Raw genomic sequence first — 19,166 nt, 5'->3', positions numbered from 1 at the left:
TTTTTTTTTTTAATTCCAATCATCACATCAGAAAATGCTTCAGAACAAGCATCACATCCTAGAATTCTTACAAAGTCTCCCTGTTTCTGACTCTTATCCTAATTAGTGTTCCATGGCACAGAAAAAGTAACAGCCCTTGGAATTGGCAGAATCAAAGGCAGCTCACTCTTTTATTTGCTTTTTCTCTGAAGCAATTTAAAGTCTTCAGACTTTGGCACTGATTTTAACTGTGTTGGTTATCTGCTCAAAGGAATATTTTGCTTTAGTGAAGACTGAGCAAAAGTGCTCATTTAGGCTGCTTGTCATTAGTTTTCCTTTCTCATTCAGACAAGAGAAAATCTTTCACTGTCAATTTATAAATTCTGTAGCTACAAATTATGTTCTCATTGTTTGAGCCCTTCCATAGGTGCAACTCATCTCATGCCTGCTTTCTTTTCTTAAATATTTGTTTAGTGGTTTGACATATATTGGAATTCATTTATCTAATTTTACATACTTACAGTCTATATATCTATATTTCAGCCTCCCACCCAATTTTTCCATAGAGATCACGGAGACAGGTATTTATGGGATGCAATTATTCCCATCTTTTTTCTCTTTTCCTTACAGGAGCTCATCCTTAAAGGTCAGAAATGAACGTAAGAGAGTTTACTTCCTTACAGTTTTCTTTTCTTTCCATGCCAAAACATTTTTATCTATATATTTCAAAAACTTGCACTGTCTGTCTATCTATTTCCCAAGAAATGCCTCAGTACTCAAAGTTCTAATTACTCTTACATTCAGTACTTGGATAAATTTACTGGCTGATGAAAAAAGGCTTTGTTTACCTGGTCCACCTTGCTTGGTAGTCTGCACTGGAACCCAAACCAGGCATTGTCCTTGCTGTCTTCCTCTTACCACCCTGAAGACTTTTAGCAAGTCTGTAAGCATGTTTCCTGCAACGCTGTGGGCCCTTTACAAGTGTATTAAATATTGATGTATTTCTTCTACTGTAACCCTCTATACCAACACTGTAACAATTTCAAAGCAATTAATAGATTTTTGGTGTCCATAGATACCTACTCACACTATCCTCCTCTTAGTTTCTGCACTAGTAACTATAAATTCAGCAGCTTGACTTGTTACTCCCCTTGGTATTCTTCCTAGGGCTCTTACAGAATTACCAGTTTATCTGCTGTATTTTAGACTCTGCCTAGGAACACATGACAGAGAACCACTCTCCTGCTATACTGAACCAAAGGCTAATGTTTTCTGGAAGCAAAAACATAATTCTGTTTTGCTCATATATTTTATCAAAAGAATCCAATAAAGATCAGATTCTTCTTCCTGAAGAGAGAGAGGTTTTTCATCTACATTTATAGAAAAAGCAACATGCTCTCAACTTCATCATTTGCATTAGCATTTGAATCTCAAAATGTTGCTTCATTTATTGCACAGTTTCCAGACTTGCATCTTGAACAGTCAGTGGGTCTCCCATTGTGTTAAACTCCCTCCTACCCTGATTTTAAATTACAAAGGGGAGAGGAGGAAAAAAGAGAATGTCATGATCGTGGCTGTTTGCAAGAAAAAAATATCAGGCTGAACTCCATAAAAAAAAAAAAAAGAGAGAGAACTTGCAAGCTTAGGATCCTTGTTTCTCTAAACTACTCACTTTTTTAAGGAAAAGCAACTATTCAGGATTCATGTTACTATATGGAGGTACCACACTTCAGTTGACTGAAGATGCTGACAGTGACAGGTTTAAACCAACAATGAAAAGCAGTGTTGTGTTGAAGTTAGCACTAAGATTGTTTAAATGGCCTACCCCTCTATCTGCCCCTTCAAGCTGCTAGAAACAGCTTGAAGTTTCCTGTGGAACTCTGCCCATCTACAAAAAAAAATTAAATGCTTTTTGTATGGCATTATTAAAAAGAGAACAAAGAAGTTTCCAGCAAACAAAACAATTAGCAACCTCCCATTTCTATTTAAAATGCACAGATCATGATTTTTTTTTTCAAGTTGTAAAGGGTTTAATTATTCATGGAAGACTCATGAAAGCAACCTTAGGCATGGCATTTTAAAGCCGCTTACGGAAAAGATGAATGAAAATAATTAGAAATCTTTCCAGTCTGAGCAAGAGTTTTGTAAGCTAAACTGGAAATTGTCCACTTTATTTCAGCTCTTCAACACGTTCTTAAAAATACCCTAAAGGAAATTTACAGTGGTCAGTGAAGTACTGCACTCACAGATCAATCACAAGCAAGTTACTCCTCAGTTTTAGACTGTAACCACAGTTATCCTTTATTTCTCTTTTTCCTTCACTCTGCTGCCTCCATCCATTTAGCTGTGCAACTAATGATCAGACTAATTCCTCATCATACTGGCAAAAGAGCTCCTATGCCTACCACCTTTCCTGCAGACACAGTGCTTCAAATTGTTAATAGAGCACCTGTCCCTGTGGCTTTAAATCTATATTCTCATAGAACCTCATGAATGCTTTTCTCAAATTACAATGAAGCACATCTGGTGCAAGGTTGTGTCAAATTTACCTGTGAATGTTATTTATTTTAATGGAATAAGCTTTCCAAGAGAAATTGGGAAACTTAGGTAACCTTTTAGAAGGCTTGCCAAGGGGAAAAGATATTTTCCAAAAAATAAATGAAACACTGTTAGAACAGTGTTTGATGTTTAGATTTGCCTTTAATTTGAATCTCAAAAGCAGAAGAGCAGCAAGATCTTTTGTGTGTGTTATTTTATGAATCAATAAATGCAATAGCACATCTGAAAAGTCACAGAAATAACACATCTTAAATAAATTCCCTTGTTGATGCTAGATGGATTCCCATCATAAATGAACTGCACCACTTGGACTGCATAAGAGCTCTGCCTGATGTGTATGTCAGGAACTCCCTCATAACATCCTCTTACATCTTTTCTTTGTTCCTCTTATTGCAGACATCCTTATTGCTACTCAACATGCAAAAGGGCTGTGTGCTAAATTTAGACTTACTGTAATCTAATTTAAAAGGTTAATTTTTTTTTCCCCATTTCTAATCAATATCGTCTATTTACCCAAATCAGTTTTTATACTTTCTGATTTTATTGTTTCTCCCCTTTTAAATAAATCTATCCTGAACAAATTAAACACAATCTTTTCCAAAAGAGGAATTCAGACCCCATCATTTGCTGTCCACTTGCCTGCAATGTATTTTATATTTCAGCTCTGACCCTACAGAACACAACTGAGAAAATGAGCATTTAATGGTGCAAGACCTATGGTGTCAGAGTGGGTGGAAAGTCAGCTTTATTATGAAGTAACTTTTCACAACACTTACAGGTTGAAGCAGGTAAATCAGCGAGCACTCCTGGATAACTATCACTGGAGATGGAGTGATATTTGTTGCATGAAAAAGGGTTTCTACTGATGCCATTGTTTGGTCAAACCGTCCTCCAAGTCCGCCCAAAGTCACAATCACATCGATCTAAAAGACAGACGAAGAAAAGTCTAAAAGACTCACAAAGAAAACTCCCAGGAATAGACCCTGAAAATCCACAATAAAATCACATTTTGAAAAACAAAAGAAAAGAAAAAAATAGTTACTGACTACAGAAAAGCAAATGTCAAATACAGTTATTTTACTCCCGTTACTGATAAATACCATTATGTGATTTTTAAGCTGAGTATTAAAGCACCACTAATTCATGGCCAGCATGTGGTACTTTTCAAAAGGACATAACCATTCTCCCTAAAACACAGGCCACTCTTTGAAGGTACTTACCTGTCTGTCCTGAATATATAGAGTCTAAGATATATACATAAGGTCCTCACGTAAGTGTGGTATATCTGAGCCATAGGATCCCCAGTTCTTTACATCATTTCATTATTATACTCACAGTTCACAGAGCAAATAAAGGAAATTTCAGGTTAGGCCATTATGTGTCATTCTCATTCCTGCCACACAGCATTTCAATGTACAAGCAATACTGCTCAAAGGCTGGCCCTGCTCAAGATTAAAAGTACTACTGTATAGGAAGTTCCAACCCAAGTGACTAGAACATCACCTTTATGATTCTGTTGAATATTGTTTTGCATGAAAATTAAGGTCTTTTCCTTCCTTGAAGAGATATACCAGCTGTCAGGGACAGACAGCCACAGGAGCACTCTCCAGTCCCAGTCCCTGACACACAGAAACCACCACGTGACTGCTTGCAATATGCCATGGAGTTGCTTTTGCTCAATTCTGTCACACAGCTGTTCAAGACTGAGCATTTTATTTCCTATAAGCAGAAAGGGGGTATTCAAAAGGCTTGGTTAAGAGCTTTTGGGTCCTTAAATAAAAAGTCACTGAGTGCAAAGTATTATTATTATTACTTCCATAATGTAGATCAGTTATGTTCAGTAATTGTATTTTAAAAAGCTAACACTAAGTCATATCTAGGGCCCTAAGACATTGCAGCTCTGAAGTCTTTAGGAGCTGCTTTGACTATGGCCATCTGGTTAAGTTTCCAACTTTATAAAGCTTAAGTCTATGGTTTGTGTGATTACAGGAAGTTTTACTCAACCCAGGAGCCACATAATGGTGCTCTGTGTATCTGGAATGCTGTATTAATAGCATCAGCTTCTATTTTTATTACCAGGTCTAGGGCTTTATGATTCTGTTGAATATTGTTTTGCATGAAAATTAAGGTCTTTTCCTTACTTGAAGAGATATACCATCTTTCTCATCAGCACCAGGAAAATTCTTCAGAGGCCAGAGTGCATCAATATAACACATTACACTAGCAGCAAACACTGAAACAAAAAAACCCTATCCTTGTACTGCTGACAGGATGTATTTTCTGTGCAGATTACAGATCACACAGACCTAATGTACTACCAAGAGAATATGAACGGCAGGAAAACCTATCCTTAAACAGAAGACAAAATAGCAAAAGGTAAAAAGCATGTGTTCCCAGCTAAGCTATACTATCATAAGATATTTTCCCTTTTATTGATTCCACTTTAGAAACAAACTGCTTTTGTTTGACTGGTAATGACTGTGAGTCAAAAGGGCAGATCAATTCTCTGAAAATAATACTACTAATAAGACCCACCAACACCCATTAGTCCCCTATCAGACAATCACCACTAAAATGCTCCCCTCCTTCCCTAATAGAGGCCATAGGGAGAATCTGCTACACTAACCTGGAACCACAGTGAACTTAAGGTGGCTTGACAAAGGATCAGGATCCACATGTATGTTGTTTTTCCTCTAAGCAATGGGACTGAAGCTTAAATATTAGCCTAGATTAGTCTTCAAGAAACTGAGCAACTACTGCACAATTTCTAGGTATATACATGTCTCACCATACATGAACTTGTTTATTTTGGCTTTGATGATTGGTACAATATAAAAGGTAAGAATGAAGGGATTACAGACTTCCTTTGACTTGGAATTGAAATGATGCAGTAACATTCCAAATGTGTCTTCTTTCCCTTGTAAAACTGCCAGTATGTCAGAGAACCCCTGCTCTACAACTACCTCACGTGTACTTCCCATGAAGTACAGGACCCAGCTCAAGCAATGATGTGCTCAGTAACTGCAGTTGTGGCAGAGACTGCCAGAGCACTGCCGCTGAAGAAAAATGCAGCAAAAAAAAAAATACTTCTTTATTACAGCTGGTGATGGGGGTCAGCGGCTCTGACCCAGGAAGAGGTGACCGGACCAGGGAGGTGGTCCCGAAAGGAATCGCCTTCCTGAGGCCCAGTGTCTTCCCTCAGCTGCTGGCAGGAGGGCCCTTGCAGAGACTGTCAGCTCTTTAGTGATTGTCAGCTCGTGATTCCAGCTCAGCTCTGCAGGGCAGCCTCCAGGCCAAGCCAGACCAGAGAGAGAGACGAGAAGGCTCGTGTGGCTGGTTCCGCACAGAGGTAGCTTTATTGTGGGTCCCCTCCGGCGAAGGGGGGAGCCAGGGATGAGAGCCCTCTCTGTGGGAGGGGCCCCAGGGAGCTTGCTTTTATAGGGATACAGGTGTCCTGGGTTGAGGTGTATTCTATTACCATTCTCATGAGCTGAGGAAATCAGGTGGGGCAGTGTTTCCTTGCCTCCTCCCCCCAGACTATCTTGCTGTTAATGGCCCATCATTGTCCTGCTGCATGACTCAGAGATAACTCCCTCTGGACTATCTTCTGTTAATGAGCCTAATCAACACTTGGCCTCATGACTCATTACCCCATTGTGAGATGCTCCACCCAGAGGGAGGAACCAAGCATCCCATCGTGGATATAATCTGGGACTCTGAACACCAGAGACACTCTTTCTACTGGATTTCCAGAGGACAGGAGCCCCACAGCCACCACTGGACTTTCTGAGGAAGAGCAGACCCCTTCTACTACAGGATCACCACTTCAGAGGACTGCTACCACCACCCTGCCTAACAGGGACTCAGGTTGTATCTTGACTCTGTCAGTGTTTTTTTTTACTTTCTTTTCCTTTTCTCTAATTTCCATTAAATTGTTATTCTGACTTGGTGCCTCCCACTGGTTTGTTTTCAAACTAGCACATAATTTGGCGCCCAACGTGAGGCCCGACTGCTGAGAAAAGTCAGAATTACAATTTTGTATTGTAGAAGCCACCTACTCCTATGATACTCAACATGCTTACATGGGTCTTGTACCTAGCTCTCTATATTTTTCCGCACATGGGGAACTATCTGCTGATTGGAATGCTCCTGTGTAGACCAGGGTATGGTATAAAATTTGCTTTATTAGTGTATTATGCCTACTGCATGATAACCTCCAAGACAATGAACATAATTCGGAATATATACTCAACTTTGTCTGCTTGTCCTACTTTAGGCTGCTACATCTGGGGCCTCAACAATCACACCCAGCCGCTGGGGGGAGGATTAAAGAATGTTTTTTTCCAGCCTTTCAGACCGGACACAGCAGTTTTTGAAAATATTGAGTTCCCTGTGGATGTTAAGGATGGCATAATCTTCTTGTCAGTTCTTTTCTCTTTTCTCTATGACCTGCACTGTGTACACCATGCTTAGGATCAGAGCTATGGCACAGCATCCTCAGGATGAGAGGAAAAAAAGGAGCCAAGCAACAAGCACAATGTCTACACAGATTGTCGCAAAGAAGAAAGGAACCAAAAGCAAAGTGACAGCATCCATCTCTACTCAGACTGTCACAGAGGAGAAAGAACCCAGACCCAAGACCACAGCGACCATGTCCACGCAGACTGTCACAGAGGAGAAAGAACCCAGATGCAAGACCACAGCGTCCATGTCTACACAGACTGTCACGGAGGAGGAAAACGCCAAAGGTGCTGTAAGCATCTCCACACAAACCATCACTGAACCAGAACAGCCTAAACCGATTGCAGTTGCCCCCATTCAGAAGAAGAAATCAAAAAGCAAGTCAGTCTGCATAGTGACTGACGAGGATGCAGCAGGACCTTCACATCCAGCAGAAGAGGCAGAGCCAGAGATCATCACTCGGTCACTATCCCTGGGTGAGCTGCATGACCTGCGGAGGGAATTCACCCGCCAGACAAATGAGTCCATCCTGACCTGGCTGCTCTGCATTTGGGACGCTGCAGCCAATGACACCATTCTGGATGGAAGTGAGGCCAGGCAGCTGGGATCTCTGTCCCGGGATGTGGTCATCGACCAGGGGATCGGGAGAACCCAAGAAACTCTCAGCCTCTGGCGGCGACTGCTTACAAGTGTCAGGGACAGGTACCTTTGTAAAGAAGACCTCCAGGTGCACCAAGGGAAATGGAGCACAATGGAACAAGGTATCCGGTGCCTGAGGGAATTGGCTGTGTTGGAGATCATTTTCTCAGAAGACGAGAGATTTCCTAAGAGCCCAGATGGTGTCCAGTGCACGTCACAGATGTGGTTGAGGTTCGCACGCCTTGGACCAGAGATATACTCCCGTTACCTGGCAACGCTGCAATGGAGAGAAGGTGAGGACAGGGTGGGCGTCTTGGTGAACAAGCTGAGGATTTACGAGGACACCGTCACAGCCCCGTTTCGCACCCATGTCTCATCCGTGGAAACAAGGCTGGCTGAGCAAGTCCAGAGCTTGATTGAAGAAGGCCATCAGAAATTGAAAAAGGAACTTAAGGAAGAGATTTACCAGATCTTGCCAGAACCAACAAGAGTCTCTGCCATTAGGAGCCGGCGTCCCCCAACCAGGGAGAGAGGATACACCCCACGAGGTAATCTCTGGTTTTTCCTTCAGGAACATGGAGAAGACATGAGTAAGTGGCATGGAAAACCCACCTCCTCCTTAGCAGCCAGGGTACGTGAACTAAAAAGAGGGACAACTACCACAAGAAGCGCATCTAGAGCCAACATTGCTCCCGTCTCTCGCACACAGAACTCCAGACGGTATAGGAAGATAATATGACCGATCCTCTTGAGGGGACCTCAGGAACGTATTCACCAGAAGGGAGCAACATGCACCAGAACCAGGAATAGAGGGGCCCTGCCTCTAGCCAGGTAGAGGAAAGGGATAATCGGGTCTTTTGGACTGTGTGGGTCCGATGGCCTGGCACAGCTGACCCACAAAAATACACGGCTTTGGTTGACACAGGTGCTCAATGTACTCTGATGCCATCAAGGTATGTGGGAACAGAACCCATTTCTATTTCTGGGGTGACAGGAGGATCCCAGCAGCTGACTGTACTGGAAGCTGAAGTGAGTTTAACTGGGAACGAGTGGCAGAAACACCCCATCGTGACTGGCCCGGAGGCCCCGTGCATTCTCGGCATAGACTATCTCAGAAATGGATATTTCAAGGACCCAAAAGGACATCGTTGGGCTTTTGGGATAGCTGCTGTGGAGACAGAAGATATCAGACAACTGAGTACATTGCCTGGCCTCTCAGATGACCCGTCTGCCGTGGGACTGCTAAGAGTTGAAGAACAACAGGTGCCAATCGCCACAGCAACAGTACACCGTCGGCAATACCGCACTGACAGAGACTCTGTGGTTCCCATCCACGAGATGATTCGCAAACTGGAGAGCCAAGGGGTGGTCAGCAAGGCCCATTCACCTTTCAACAGCCCTATATGGCCAGTGCATAAGTCCAGCGGAGAATGGAGACTGACGGTGGATTACTGTGGCCTGAATGAGGTCACGCCACCATTGAGCGCTGCTGTGCCGGACATGTTGGAACTTCAGTACGAGCTGGAGTCCAAAGTAGCGAAGTGGTATGCTACTATTGACATTGCCAATGCCTTCTTCTCCATTCCTCTGGCAGCAGAATGCAGGCCCCAGTTTGCTTTCACCTGGAAGGGTGTGCAATACACCTGGAACTGACTGCCCCAGGGGTGGAAGCACAGTCCCACCATTTGCCATGGACTGATCCAGACTGCACTAGAAAAGGGTGAGGCTCCTGAACATCTGCAATACATCGATGACATCATCGTGTGGGGAAACACAGCAAAGGAAGTATTTGAGAAAGGAGAGAAAATCATCCAGATTCTCCTGGAAGCTGGCTTTGCCATCAAAAGGAGCAAAGTCAAGGGACCTGCCCGAGAGATCCAGTTCCTGGGAGTAAAGTGGCAAGATGGACGACGTCAGATTCCCACCGAGGTCATCAATAAGATCACTGCGATGTCTCCACCAACCAACAAGAAGGAAACACAAGCTTTCCTAGGCGCCATAGGTTTTTGGAGAATGCACATTCCTGAGTACAGCCAGATTGTGAGCCCTCTCTACCTGGTTACCTGCAAGAAGAACGATTTCCACTGGGGCCCCGAACAGCAGCAAGCCTTTACCCAGATCAAGCAGGAAATCGCTCACGCTGTAGCCCTTGGCCCAGTCAGGACAGGACTAGAGGTGAAGAACGTGCTCTACTCTGCAGCCGGGAACAATGGCCTGTCCTGGAGCCTCTGGCAGAAGGTGCCTGGTGAGACTCGGGGCCGACCCCTGGGATTCTGGAGCCGAAGCTACAAAGGGTCTGAAGCCAACTACACTCCCACAGAGAAGGAAATCTTGGCTGCCTATGAAGGAGTCCAAGCTGCCTCAGAGGTAATTGGCACAGAGGCACAACTCCTCCTGGCACCCCGACTACCAGTGCTGGGGTGGATGTTCAAGGGAAAGGTTCCTTCCACGCATCACGCCACTGACACCACATGGAGCAAATGGATTGCTCTCATCACACAGCGTGCCCGTATTGGAAACCCGAATTGCCCTGGGATCCTGGAAATTATAACAAACTGGCCTGAAGGTGAGACTTTTGGATTATCTTCTGAAGAAGAGGAAGAGCAAGTGACTCGTGCTGAGGAAGCCCCACCATATAATGAGCTACCAGAGACTGAAAGACGTTATGCCCTCTTCACTGATGGTTCCTGCCGAATTGTAGGCGCTAACCGGAAGTGGAAAGCTGCAGTGTGGAGCCCCACACGACAAGTTGCACAAGCTACCAAGGGACAAGGTGGATCGAGTCAGGTTGCAGAGCTTAAAGCCGTCCAGCTGGCTTTGGATATTGCTGAACGAGAGAAGTGGCCGAGGCTCTATCTATACACCGACTCTTGGATGGTAGCTAATGCTCTGTGGGGATGACTGGTTTGCTGGAGAAAAGCCAACTGGCAGCGCAGAGGGAAACCCATCTGGGCCGCTGAGATTTGGCAGGACATCACCGCCCGAGTAGAGAAGCTGACCGTGAAGGTTCGACACGTGGATGTGCACGTACCCAAGAGTCGGGCTAATGAAGAACATCGCAACAACGAGCAGGTGGACCGAGCTGCCAAGGTGAAAGTATCACAGGTGGATCTGGACTGGCAGCACAAGGGAGAATTATTCCTAGCTCGTTGGGCCCATGATGCCTCTGGTCATCAGGGGAGAGATGCAACATACCGATGGGCCCGTGACCGAGGGGTGGACCTTACCATGGACAGCATCTCACAGGTCATCCACAGTTGTGAGACCTGTGCTGCAATCAAACAGGCCAAGTGGGTGAAGCCTCTGTGGTATGGCGGACGATGGGGAAGCCTGGCAAGTTGATTACATCACCCTTCCCCAAACTCGCCAAGGCAAGCGCTACGTGTTGACCACGGTTGAAGCAACCACTGGATGGCTGGAGACCTACCCTGTGCCTCATGCTACAGCCCGGAACACCATCTTGGGCCTGGAAAAGCAAGTCCTGTGGAGACATGGCACCCCTGACAGGATCGAGTCAGACAACGGGACTCATTTTAAGAACAGCCTCATCAACACCTGGGCCAGAGAACACGGTATTGAATGGATATATCACATTCCTTATCATGCACCAGCTGCCGGAAGAGTTGAACGCTGCAATGGACTACTTAAAACTACCCTAAAGGCACTTGGTGGGGGGACCTTCAAAAATTGGGAAGTGAACTTAGCAAAGGCCACCTGGATGGTCAATACCCGGGGGTCCATCAATCGAGCTGGTCCTGCCGAATCTGAACCCTTGCACACAGTGGATGGAGATAGAGTCCCTGTGGTACACCTGAGAGGTATTTTAGGAAAGACTGTTTGGATTAATCCCACCTCAGGCAAAGGCAAACCCATCCGTGGGATTGTCTTTGCTCAAGGACCTGGGTGCACTTGGTGGGTAATGCAGAAAGATGGGGAAACCCGTTGTGTACCACATGGAGACCTAATCTTAAGTGAGAACGGTGTGTAGGGTTTCATTGTATATGTGTGTATATATATGTATGTATGTATATGTATATATATATGTATGTGTGTTTAGAGTTTAAGAAGGTATTGATTTGGGATGATGTAGATGGTAATAGAATAAGGGGTGGATAATGTCCTGGGTTGAGGTGTATTCTATTACCATCCTCATGAGCTGAGGAAATCAGGTGGGGCAGTGTTTCCTTGCCTCCTCCCCCCAGACTATCTTGCTGTTAATGGCCCATATTGTCCTGCCGCATGACTCAGCGATAACTCCCTCTGGACTATCTTCTGTTAATGAGCCTAATCAACACTTGGCCTCATGACTCATTACCCTATTGTGAGATGCTCCACCCAGAGGGAGGAACCAAGCATCCCATCGTGGATATAATCTGGGACTCTAAACACCAGAGGCAGGCTTTCCACTGGATTTCCAGAGGACAGGAGCTACACAGCCACCACTGGACTTTCTGAGGAAGAGCAGACCCCTTCTACTACAGGATCACCACTTCAGAGGACTGCTACCACCACCCTGCCTAACAGGGACTCAGGTTGTATCTTGACTCTGTCAGTGTTTTCTTTTACTTTCTTTTCCTTTTCTTTAATTTCCATTAAATTGTTATTCTGACTTGGTGCCTCCCACTGGTTTGTTTTCAAACTAGCACAACAGGGGATCAGTAAGGGACCAATGGATTACAGAGGATCTGGGATGGGAACAGACCAGTGGGTTACAGAATGATTTGCATAGTGTCTCCCAAGGGATTGTGGGTCTGCCTTTCCTCGCTGTGACCAAAGTGGTTGCCTTTGCAGGGAGTCCTGCTGGGAGATTGCTCAATCTCTTATCTCAGCAGAGATCCCTCCAGGGCAGTGGCTGGGCATACCCCACAACTCCCCCTTCTGTATTTATTACAAAGGCATTCCCAGCCGCCTTTCTGCAGCAACGTAGGAGGCATGAGAACATAAGTAACACAGTAATAATTACAATGAATACCCACAAAGCTCCCTTAATCAAAGATGCAATCTATCCCATTATTCCCCATTGTCCAAAAAGGTCATTATCTACTTTTAGGTCATCGAGGCAGCAGTGAGAACAGCATCAACAGCGACGAAGACGCAACTCAGGCCAGGTCCGGGATCCGGGGTCCAAGGCTGTTCGGGCGCCAGTTATTACAGCTGGTGATGGGGGTCAGCGGCTCTGACCCAGGAAGAGATGACTGGTCCGGAGAGATGGTCCCGAAAGGAATCGCCTTCCCGAGGCCCGGTGTCTTCCCTCAGCTGCTGGCAGGAGGGCCCTTGCAGAGACTGTCAGCTCTTTAGTGATTATCAGCTCGTGATTCCAGCTCAGCTCTGCAGGGCAGCCTCCAGGCCAAGCCAGACCAGAGAGAGAGACGAGAAGGCTCGTGTGGCTGGTTCCGCACAGAGGTAGCTTTATTGTGGGTCCCCTCCAGCGAAGGGGGAGCCAGGGACGAGAACCCTCTCCCGAGGGGCCCCAGGGGGCTTGCTTTTATAGGGATACAGGGGATCAGTAAGGGACCAATGGATTACAGAGGATCTGGGATGGGAACAGACCAGTGGGTTACAGAATGATTTGCATAGTGTCTCCCAAAGGATTGTGGGTCTGCCTTTCCTCGCTGTGACCAAAGTGGTTGCCTTTGCAGGGAGTCCTGCTGGGAGATTGCTCAATCTCCTTATCTCAGCAGAGATCCCTCCAGGGCAGGGGCTGGGCATACCCCACACTTCTTATATTTTCAAGTAATACAGAATCCTACTCAAAGTCCTACTCCTTATTAAATTGTAACAGTGCAGTCTTGTGGATAGGTTACCAAAAAGGACGAAAATAAAACCAATATAGCATGGAGTAGAGATGTTGAAAAGGCATTCATAAACCAGAGATATGGGGTTGAGGTGTGTTGGAAGAAGGATAATAAAGATACCTGAAAAGGGAATGTATCTATTATTTAGGGCTTGCATGAATTGTGAAAATGAAAAACACAAGTATGTGACAGGTATGCAAACAAACCCAGCTGGAGTATGAGAGGAATAGACAGAAAAGCTGAAATTCTGCACTTCTGTGACAGTTTACAGTACCACCTTCCACTGGATAATCCTGGCAGAAGTGACAGGCATCCAGACATTGTAGGACTTTTATAGCCTTTTTTGAAGGCTATAAGTAGTAATACTTTTTTTATTAAAAAAACCCAAAAAACCACAGAGAGGCTAAGTGCAAACAAAACCTCAATAGCCTTTTCATCCTAAAGCTATCACCTCTGTAAAAAAAAAAACCCCAGAAAACACAACACAAAAATCACAAACAAAACAATTAGTTCCTTCCCTGCAATCACTGCTTCTCTCACTCTGCCAAGCACTTAAGAAAATGGATGTGCCAGGAAAGCATGCACACAACTCTTTGTCATTCCAGAACCTAAGACAAAATGAATACCCAAGAACTGGACATTTGGATATTCCCACACTACAGAGAGGAAAGGCCATTCATTTTAGTACTATGATTTCCTGCATACCACAGGCTACAGAATTAATCCTGTTACTGCTAATGAGCTCAGCAGGCAACATTTGACCCACACGCTGTACTTCAATTGAAATATCCATGCTTCACTTAAATGTCCCATCACCAGTCCTCTTACACACTTTGTTTTCACACTGTGTCATTCATTTCTTGAAAAAAAAGGACATAAAATCATAAACAACTACAGAGAACAGCTTAGATCATTGCAGCCACATTCTCTTGGACTATCTATAACCTGATTTAAATACAGAGTATCTTTAAAGGCTATCAAGCTTTAACTTAGAAATAGCTGAAGATCTAAGGGTAGGATCCAGTCATCTTTAAATGATACACCCATATGTTAGTATGTCTTGTGCTGGCAATTCAGGGAAGTATTTTTTCCTTCTCCCACAAGCTGTAATTTAGAGGGTGCAGTAACCACGGGGAGCTGAGGCTCCTACCACTTCAGAATGAAGTTTCTCAGGTTCCTGCTTCCACTCTCACAGAGACTATTGAAATGGTCAACCTGCTGTAAACTGTTTGCAGGCTTGCTAAACACTGTGAAAGCTGTCCCAGCTGCCATTCCTCTTTCTAGTATGAATGGGTTAAATACAAAGATTTTCCTTTTATGACTGAGGAACATGCATTTAAGGACACAGGAAGCTGAGAACTGCCTGAAGTGGGTGAAAAGAGTGCAATATCTAGCTCTGCAATGTCAGCATCACCATGACATATAAGAGTGAAGTCCACGGTTCAAACTGACAGCCAACAATACCCACTCTTTTCAAAACCATGCCCATTATCACTGATAAGAAATCCTCTCCCCAGGGAGAGGACAGACAACTCAAAGTACTTTCTTCCCCATGAGTTCACTTTCAGCCAGATGACTTTCAAACAAACATGCCTAAGTCTCAGGGACGTGGGTAGATGAAAGGCAACAAATTTACTGACAACAATCAACAGCACTGAACGAACTGCAAAAAATATCTCCCCTAAAGGAAAAAGGGAAGGCAAGAGTAATCGAGATGTTGTAAAAGTTCTGGAGTCATGACTAAACCTCCCCCACTCTGAGATCATGGAGACCATCCATTGCTAATATCCAAGGTATTAGTATGCCAATTACAGGTTAGCTATCTGATTGGAACACAGTGGGGTTTTAGCACCTTCTCACTTTACTGAAATCTTTCATCTCCCACAGCCTTTCTTAGTTTTCTATAATTCATAAGACTATTCCTTTAATTTAAGTTTTAAAGGAATATGACAGACAACAAAATTATTCTAGTAATATGCATAGTATGTTGGAAGTTTATCATGTGCTGAAATATATATATGTATGAAGTATATCATGTGTTGAAAAATGAACAATTAAGCAGTAGTGTGAATGGTACATTTACTATTGCTTTGTTGGTTTGTCACTTCATCAATTTTGGCCAGTTTACAAGAAAAGCATTTTCTTCTTCACAAGGCAATTTGTCAGCTCAGGATGTGGTTTAAATTATTTTCTGGTCTTTGCATCAGCTTCAGTACCAAAGACTTTAAAACACACCAAGCACTTCCCTTGATAGCAAATGGGCCAGAGTAGATTTTAATTCATTTGCCCATAGCTGTATCAGAGCCCTCGTGCTGGCCAGATAAGTAATATTTTTATATCATACTCAAAATTGCAATGTAAATTGAATGAACTACTAAAATCCCATAATCCAATGTTAAATATGTAGCAAGATATTGTCCACTTGAGTTGATTACTGGCTCCCTAGCTCAGTGTTTTACATAAAAGGTATGACATTCATTTCTGTAGGAATGATATGCTGAACCACACAGCAGCATCTGAACTTTGCTCAGGTAGAATCCTCTTTACTTTAGCCAGAATTTTCTTGTTGCTTCAGCCATCTGACTCTTCCTGGGAACAAGAGATCTCAGTCAAAGGCTGCCATCCTGTCTGTGTACCTGACATGATAACCTTCAATCTGCTTCATCCTTACCTCACTGACTCCACTAATCTATATATTAGGTTGTTCCAGCTCCCTCACAAAGCATTTCTTGCTTCTTATCGTCATTTTCTTACAGTTTCACCTAAGTGCTTTTGCTATTTGTAATGCTTTTTATTTCAAATAAGAGGTTAATTCTCTCTGGTAATGACAGTAAGTATGCAAACAGGTTGCATTTGCCTGCTTAAAGCAAGAAACATGCATGATGGTAAGATAGAAATGAGAAAGAATCCAGAAATAGACTTGAGTTGCTGGAAACATCTTAAGCTTGGTTTTACTATTGACCTGTGTTTACACCTCTGGTTGAATGAGTGTTTCATTTCAAAAACTGAAGTTTTGGCTTTGCCCTCTCTCGCAGGTAAATGGAATGTCTGAGAGTGTGTATAACATAATCTAGCATTAGTTTTGGGGAACATAGACTTCATTACCATTGACTTAATTCTTTATTACTTAAAGAAACCTAATCTACAAAATCCATGTGAACTGCTGGATCCCAAGCTGTAGATGCTGAAAAAGCTGGCAGAGAAATTTTCCTATTTTTTACAGCCGCTTGTGAAAGTCTCCTTTCTCACACAAGCTAGCTGTAAACGATGTAGAGGCTTTTGTAAACCAAGACTTTATCTCACAGGTGCAAACTTGTTATGCACAGTCTTGTTTTCCACACTGAAGAAAGTATTTTGAAATGGGTGTCGTAGCATTCAGCCAATCACTCTGGGAGGTGTGTGGTCAAGCACCCAATAATGTTATACCACTCTTGTGAACAAAGTTATATAAATGAATCTGTAATTAATTAAATAATCCCCATTCTATCCTGGACTTGAATTCTGTGTTGTTCATCTCACCGTCCCTGCGGACCACAGCGACACCAAGCAATCTGAATTTGACTTCCTGCTTTTGTGCTGAGTATTTATGTAGGATCTTGGTCAAACAGTGCTCACTGTACCTCAGGTAGAGAGGGGACACCAACAACTCCTGCTCTGCTACTACTGGTCAGCTGGAGCAAAGCTCTACAATTCCTTCTGAATGGGAGATCAGGGTCACTGGAACTCCTTATTGCCTCAGATTTTCTGGATGAAAGGTTTTTCCTTACTCCCGACTGTTACCATGCTGTTCTGAGTAGGTAGAACTACACTAACACTCTTAAAGCAATCTGTTTACCGATGCTTTGGAGGAAAATGTGTGCTGGTTTTGATCCAGACACATTTATTTTGTGAATGAACAAGGATTCCAGGACTATCAAACAGTTGACTTCTGAAAAATCATAAAATCTTCTCATCTTTTAAAACAGTATGAAAAAACATTCACAAGCATCAGGCTAACCTTTCTCTTCCCATAACTGAACTACTGTAATCCACAGTGTGCACTGTGGTATCACGCCCATGGAAGTGTGAAATCAATAACTAAACCACCATATCCCTAAGAAAGGAAGTCCTGGATTTGTATTAGGAGAAATCTGAAAGGCCCTTGAAAGATTATACTAAAATGGTCTAGCAAATCTCTTCAGTGATCTAACAGCCACTTGCATCCAGTGCCAAAAGCTGTGTTTGGCACAGGCTGTGGTTTTAATCATTTTGAATACTGCCTCCAGGAGTTAAAATAAGGAAATATAAACTAACTACAAACTCTCATCAATGTACAATTCAAGAAAGGAAAAAAATCTTCAAGAGAATCTGTTCATTGTGAGCTTTGTATTTCACATTTCACTTAACTCTGACTGTCAGTCCTTACTGTAGTAGCCTTTCTCCCTCCAACATATTTCCATGTTGTCATAAGATCAGCAGGGCAACACAATTACAACCTACTGCTTGCAAGCCAGCATGGCCCCCACCCCCCTGTGCTGATGCCTCATCCCATGTGGATCCCACTACCCTCATCAAGGGCCAGCCTGCAGCCTGTGCTGGAGGTTAACCCAGTCCTGCAGCACCAGCAGGTGGGAAAGACACTGCACAGGGAAGAGGCTCTTTGTTGCAAAGAGTCTTCCTAAAATCCTCTGTTCTTCCCCCAAGGGATACAGATCATGATCCAAACCAGGGAGCCTTGCCCTGGGCTGTGGCTCCTGCTGCAGCCTGCTTGGCAGAAAGAGAGTCTTGTACAGGAGGGTCCCTGGCTACTCAGGACCTGATGGATCAGACACTGTAAGTTCTGCCTACCAGCCCACAAACAGGATATGTATCCTATATCAGTGAGAGTGTGTGTACCTTTGCACATCTCCATGAGCCCTGGCAATGTCCCTCTGATTTCCCTTACAGTTCTGTGGTGGGTTAATCTCAGCTGGCTGCCAAGTATTCACCCAGCCTCTCTCACTCCCTCTCCTCAACAGGACAGGGGGAGAAAATGAGATGAGAAAGCTCATGGGTCAGGACAAGGAGATCGATAATTATCTATTACCATCACAGGCAAAACAGACTTGACTTGGGGAAAATTAATTTAATTTATTGCCAATTAAAATCAAGTTAGAGAAGGAAAAAAAAGACAAAACTAAACCCACCTTTCTGTCACCCATCTTTTTTCCAGGCCCAACTTAACTCCTTCATTCCTCACTCCTCTATCTCACCCTTCCCCTGAGTGGCACAGGGAAACAGGGGACTGTGGTCAGTTCATACTATCTCCTCTCTGCTGCTTCTTCCTTATCATGTTCTCCTGCTACAGCGTGGGGTTCTCTCCACAGAATCCAGACCTTCAGGAACAAACTCCTGCACTGTGGGTCCCCTACATGCTGTGGCTCCTGCCAGGAGCCTGCTCCTCCGTGGGCTTGTCTTCAAAGCCTGCAGCTTCCTTCAGGGCACATCCACCTGCTCTGGCACAGGGCTCTCCACTGCCTGCACTGTGGATATCTGCTCCACCATGGTGTTCCATGGGCAGATACGTGCTCCAGCATGGGCTTCTCTGTACAGGCTGCAGCTCCCTCAGGAGAGATTCATCTGCTCTGCCTAGGCTTCTCCAGGAGAATCTGGAGGCTGGAGCCCCTCTTTCTGCTCTCCCCTTGGGGTTGACATGGCTGTTTTATCCCCCTTTTCCCCTCACCCCTCCCTGCCTGGGCTGAGGGGCTTGGCTGT

General features: G+C 44.1%; 1 protein-coding gene across 10 annotated transcripts in view; it reads right to left on the bottom strand.

Annotated features, from left to right (window-relative positions):
- The window catches only part of TPK1 (thiamin pyrophosphokinase 1), a 314,358-nt gene that overhangs the window by 103,419 nt on the left and 191,773 nt on the right, over positions 1 to 19,166 (bottom strand). For 9 of the 10 annotated variants that reach the window (XR_011149067.1, XM_069007742.1, XM_069007743.1 and 6 more), the window contains one exon: positions 3,315 to 3,461. The exons of the other annotated variant lie outside the window; for it this stretch is intronic. Coding sequence is in view for 8 of the 9 variants with exons in the window: in XM_069007742.1 (XP_068863843.1) it covers positions 3,315 to 3,461 (147 nt within the window). In the remaining variant the exon portion in view is untranslated. The remainder of the gene's footprint in view (positions 1 to 3,314; positions 3,462 to 19,166) is intronic. 10 annotated transcript variants of the gene reach the window in all.

Source organism: Aphelocoma coerulescens, chromosome 2 (genome assembly GCF_041296385.1).
Source record: "Aphelocoma coerulescens isolate FSJ_1873_10779 chromosome 2, UR_Acoe_1.0, whole genome shotgun sequence".
NCBI lineage: Eukaryota > Metazoa > Chordata > Aves > Passeriformes > Corvidae > Aphelocoma > Aphelocoma coerulescens.
The sequence above is the reverse complement of the archived record's forward strand: the minus strand, read 5'-3'. Positions and strand labels throughout refer to the sequence as shown.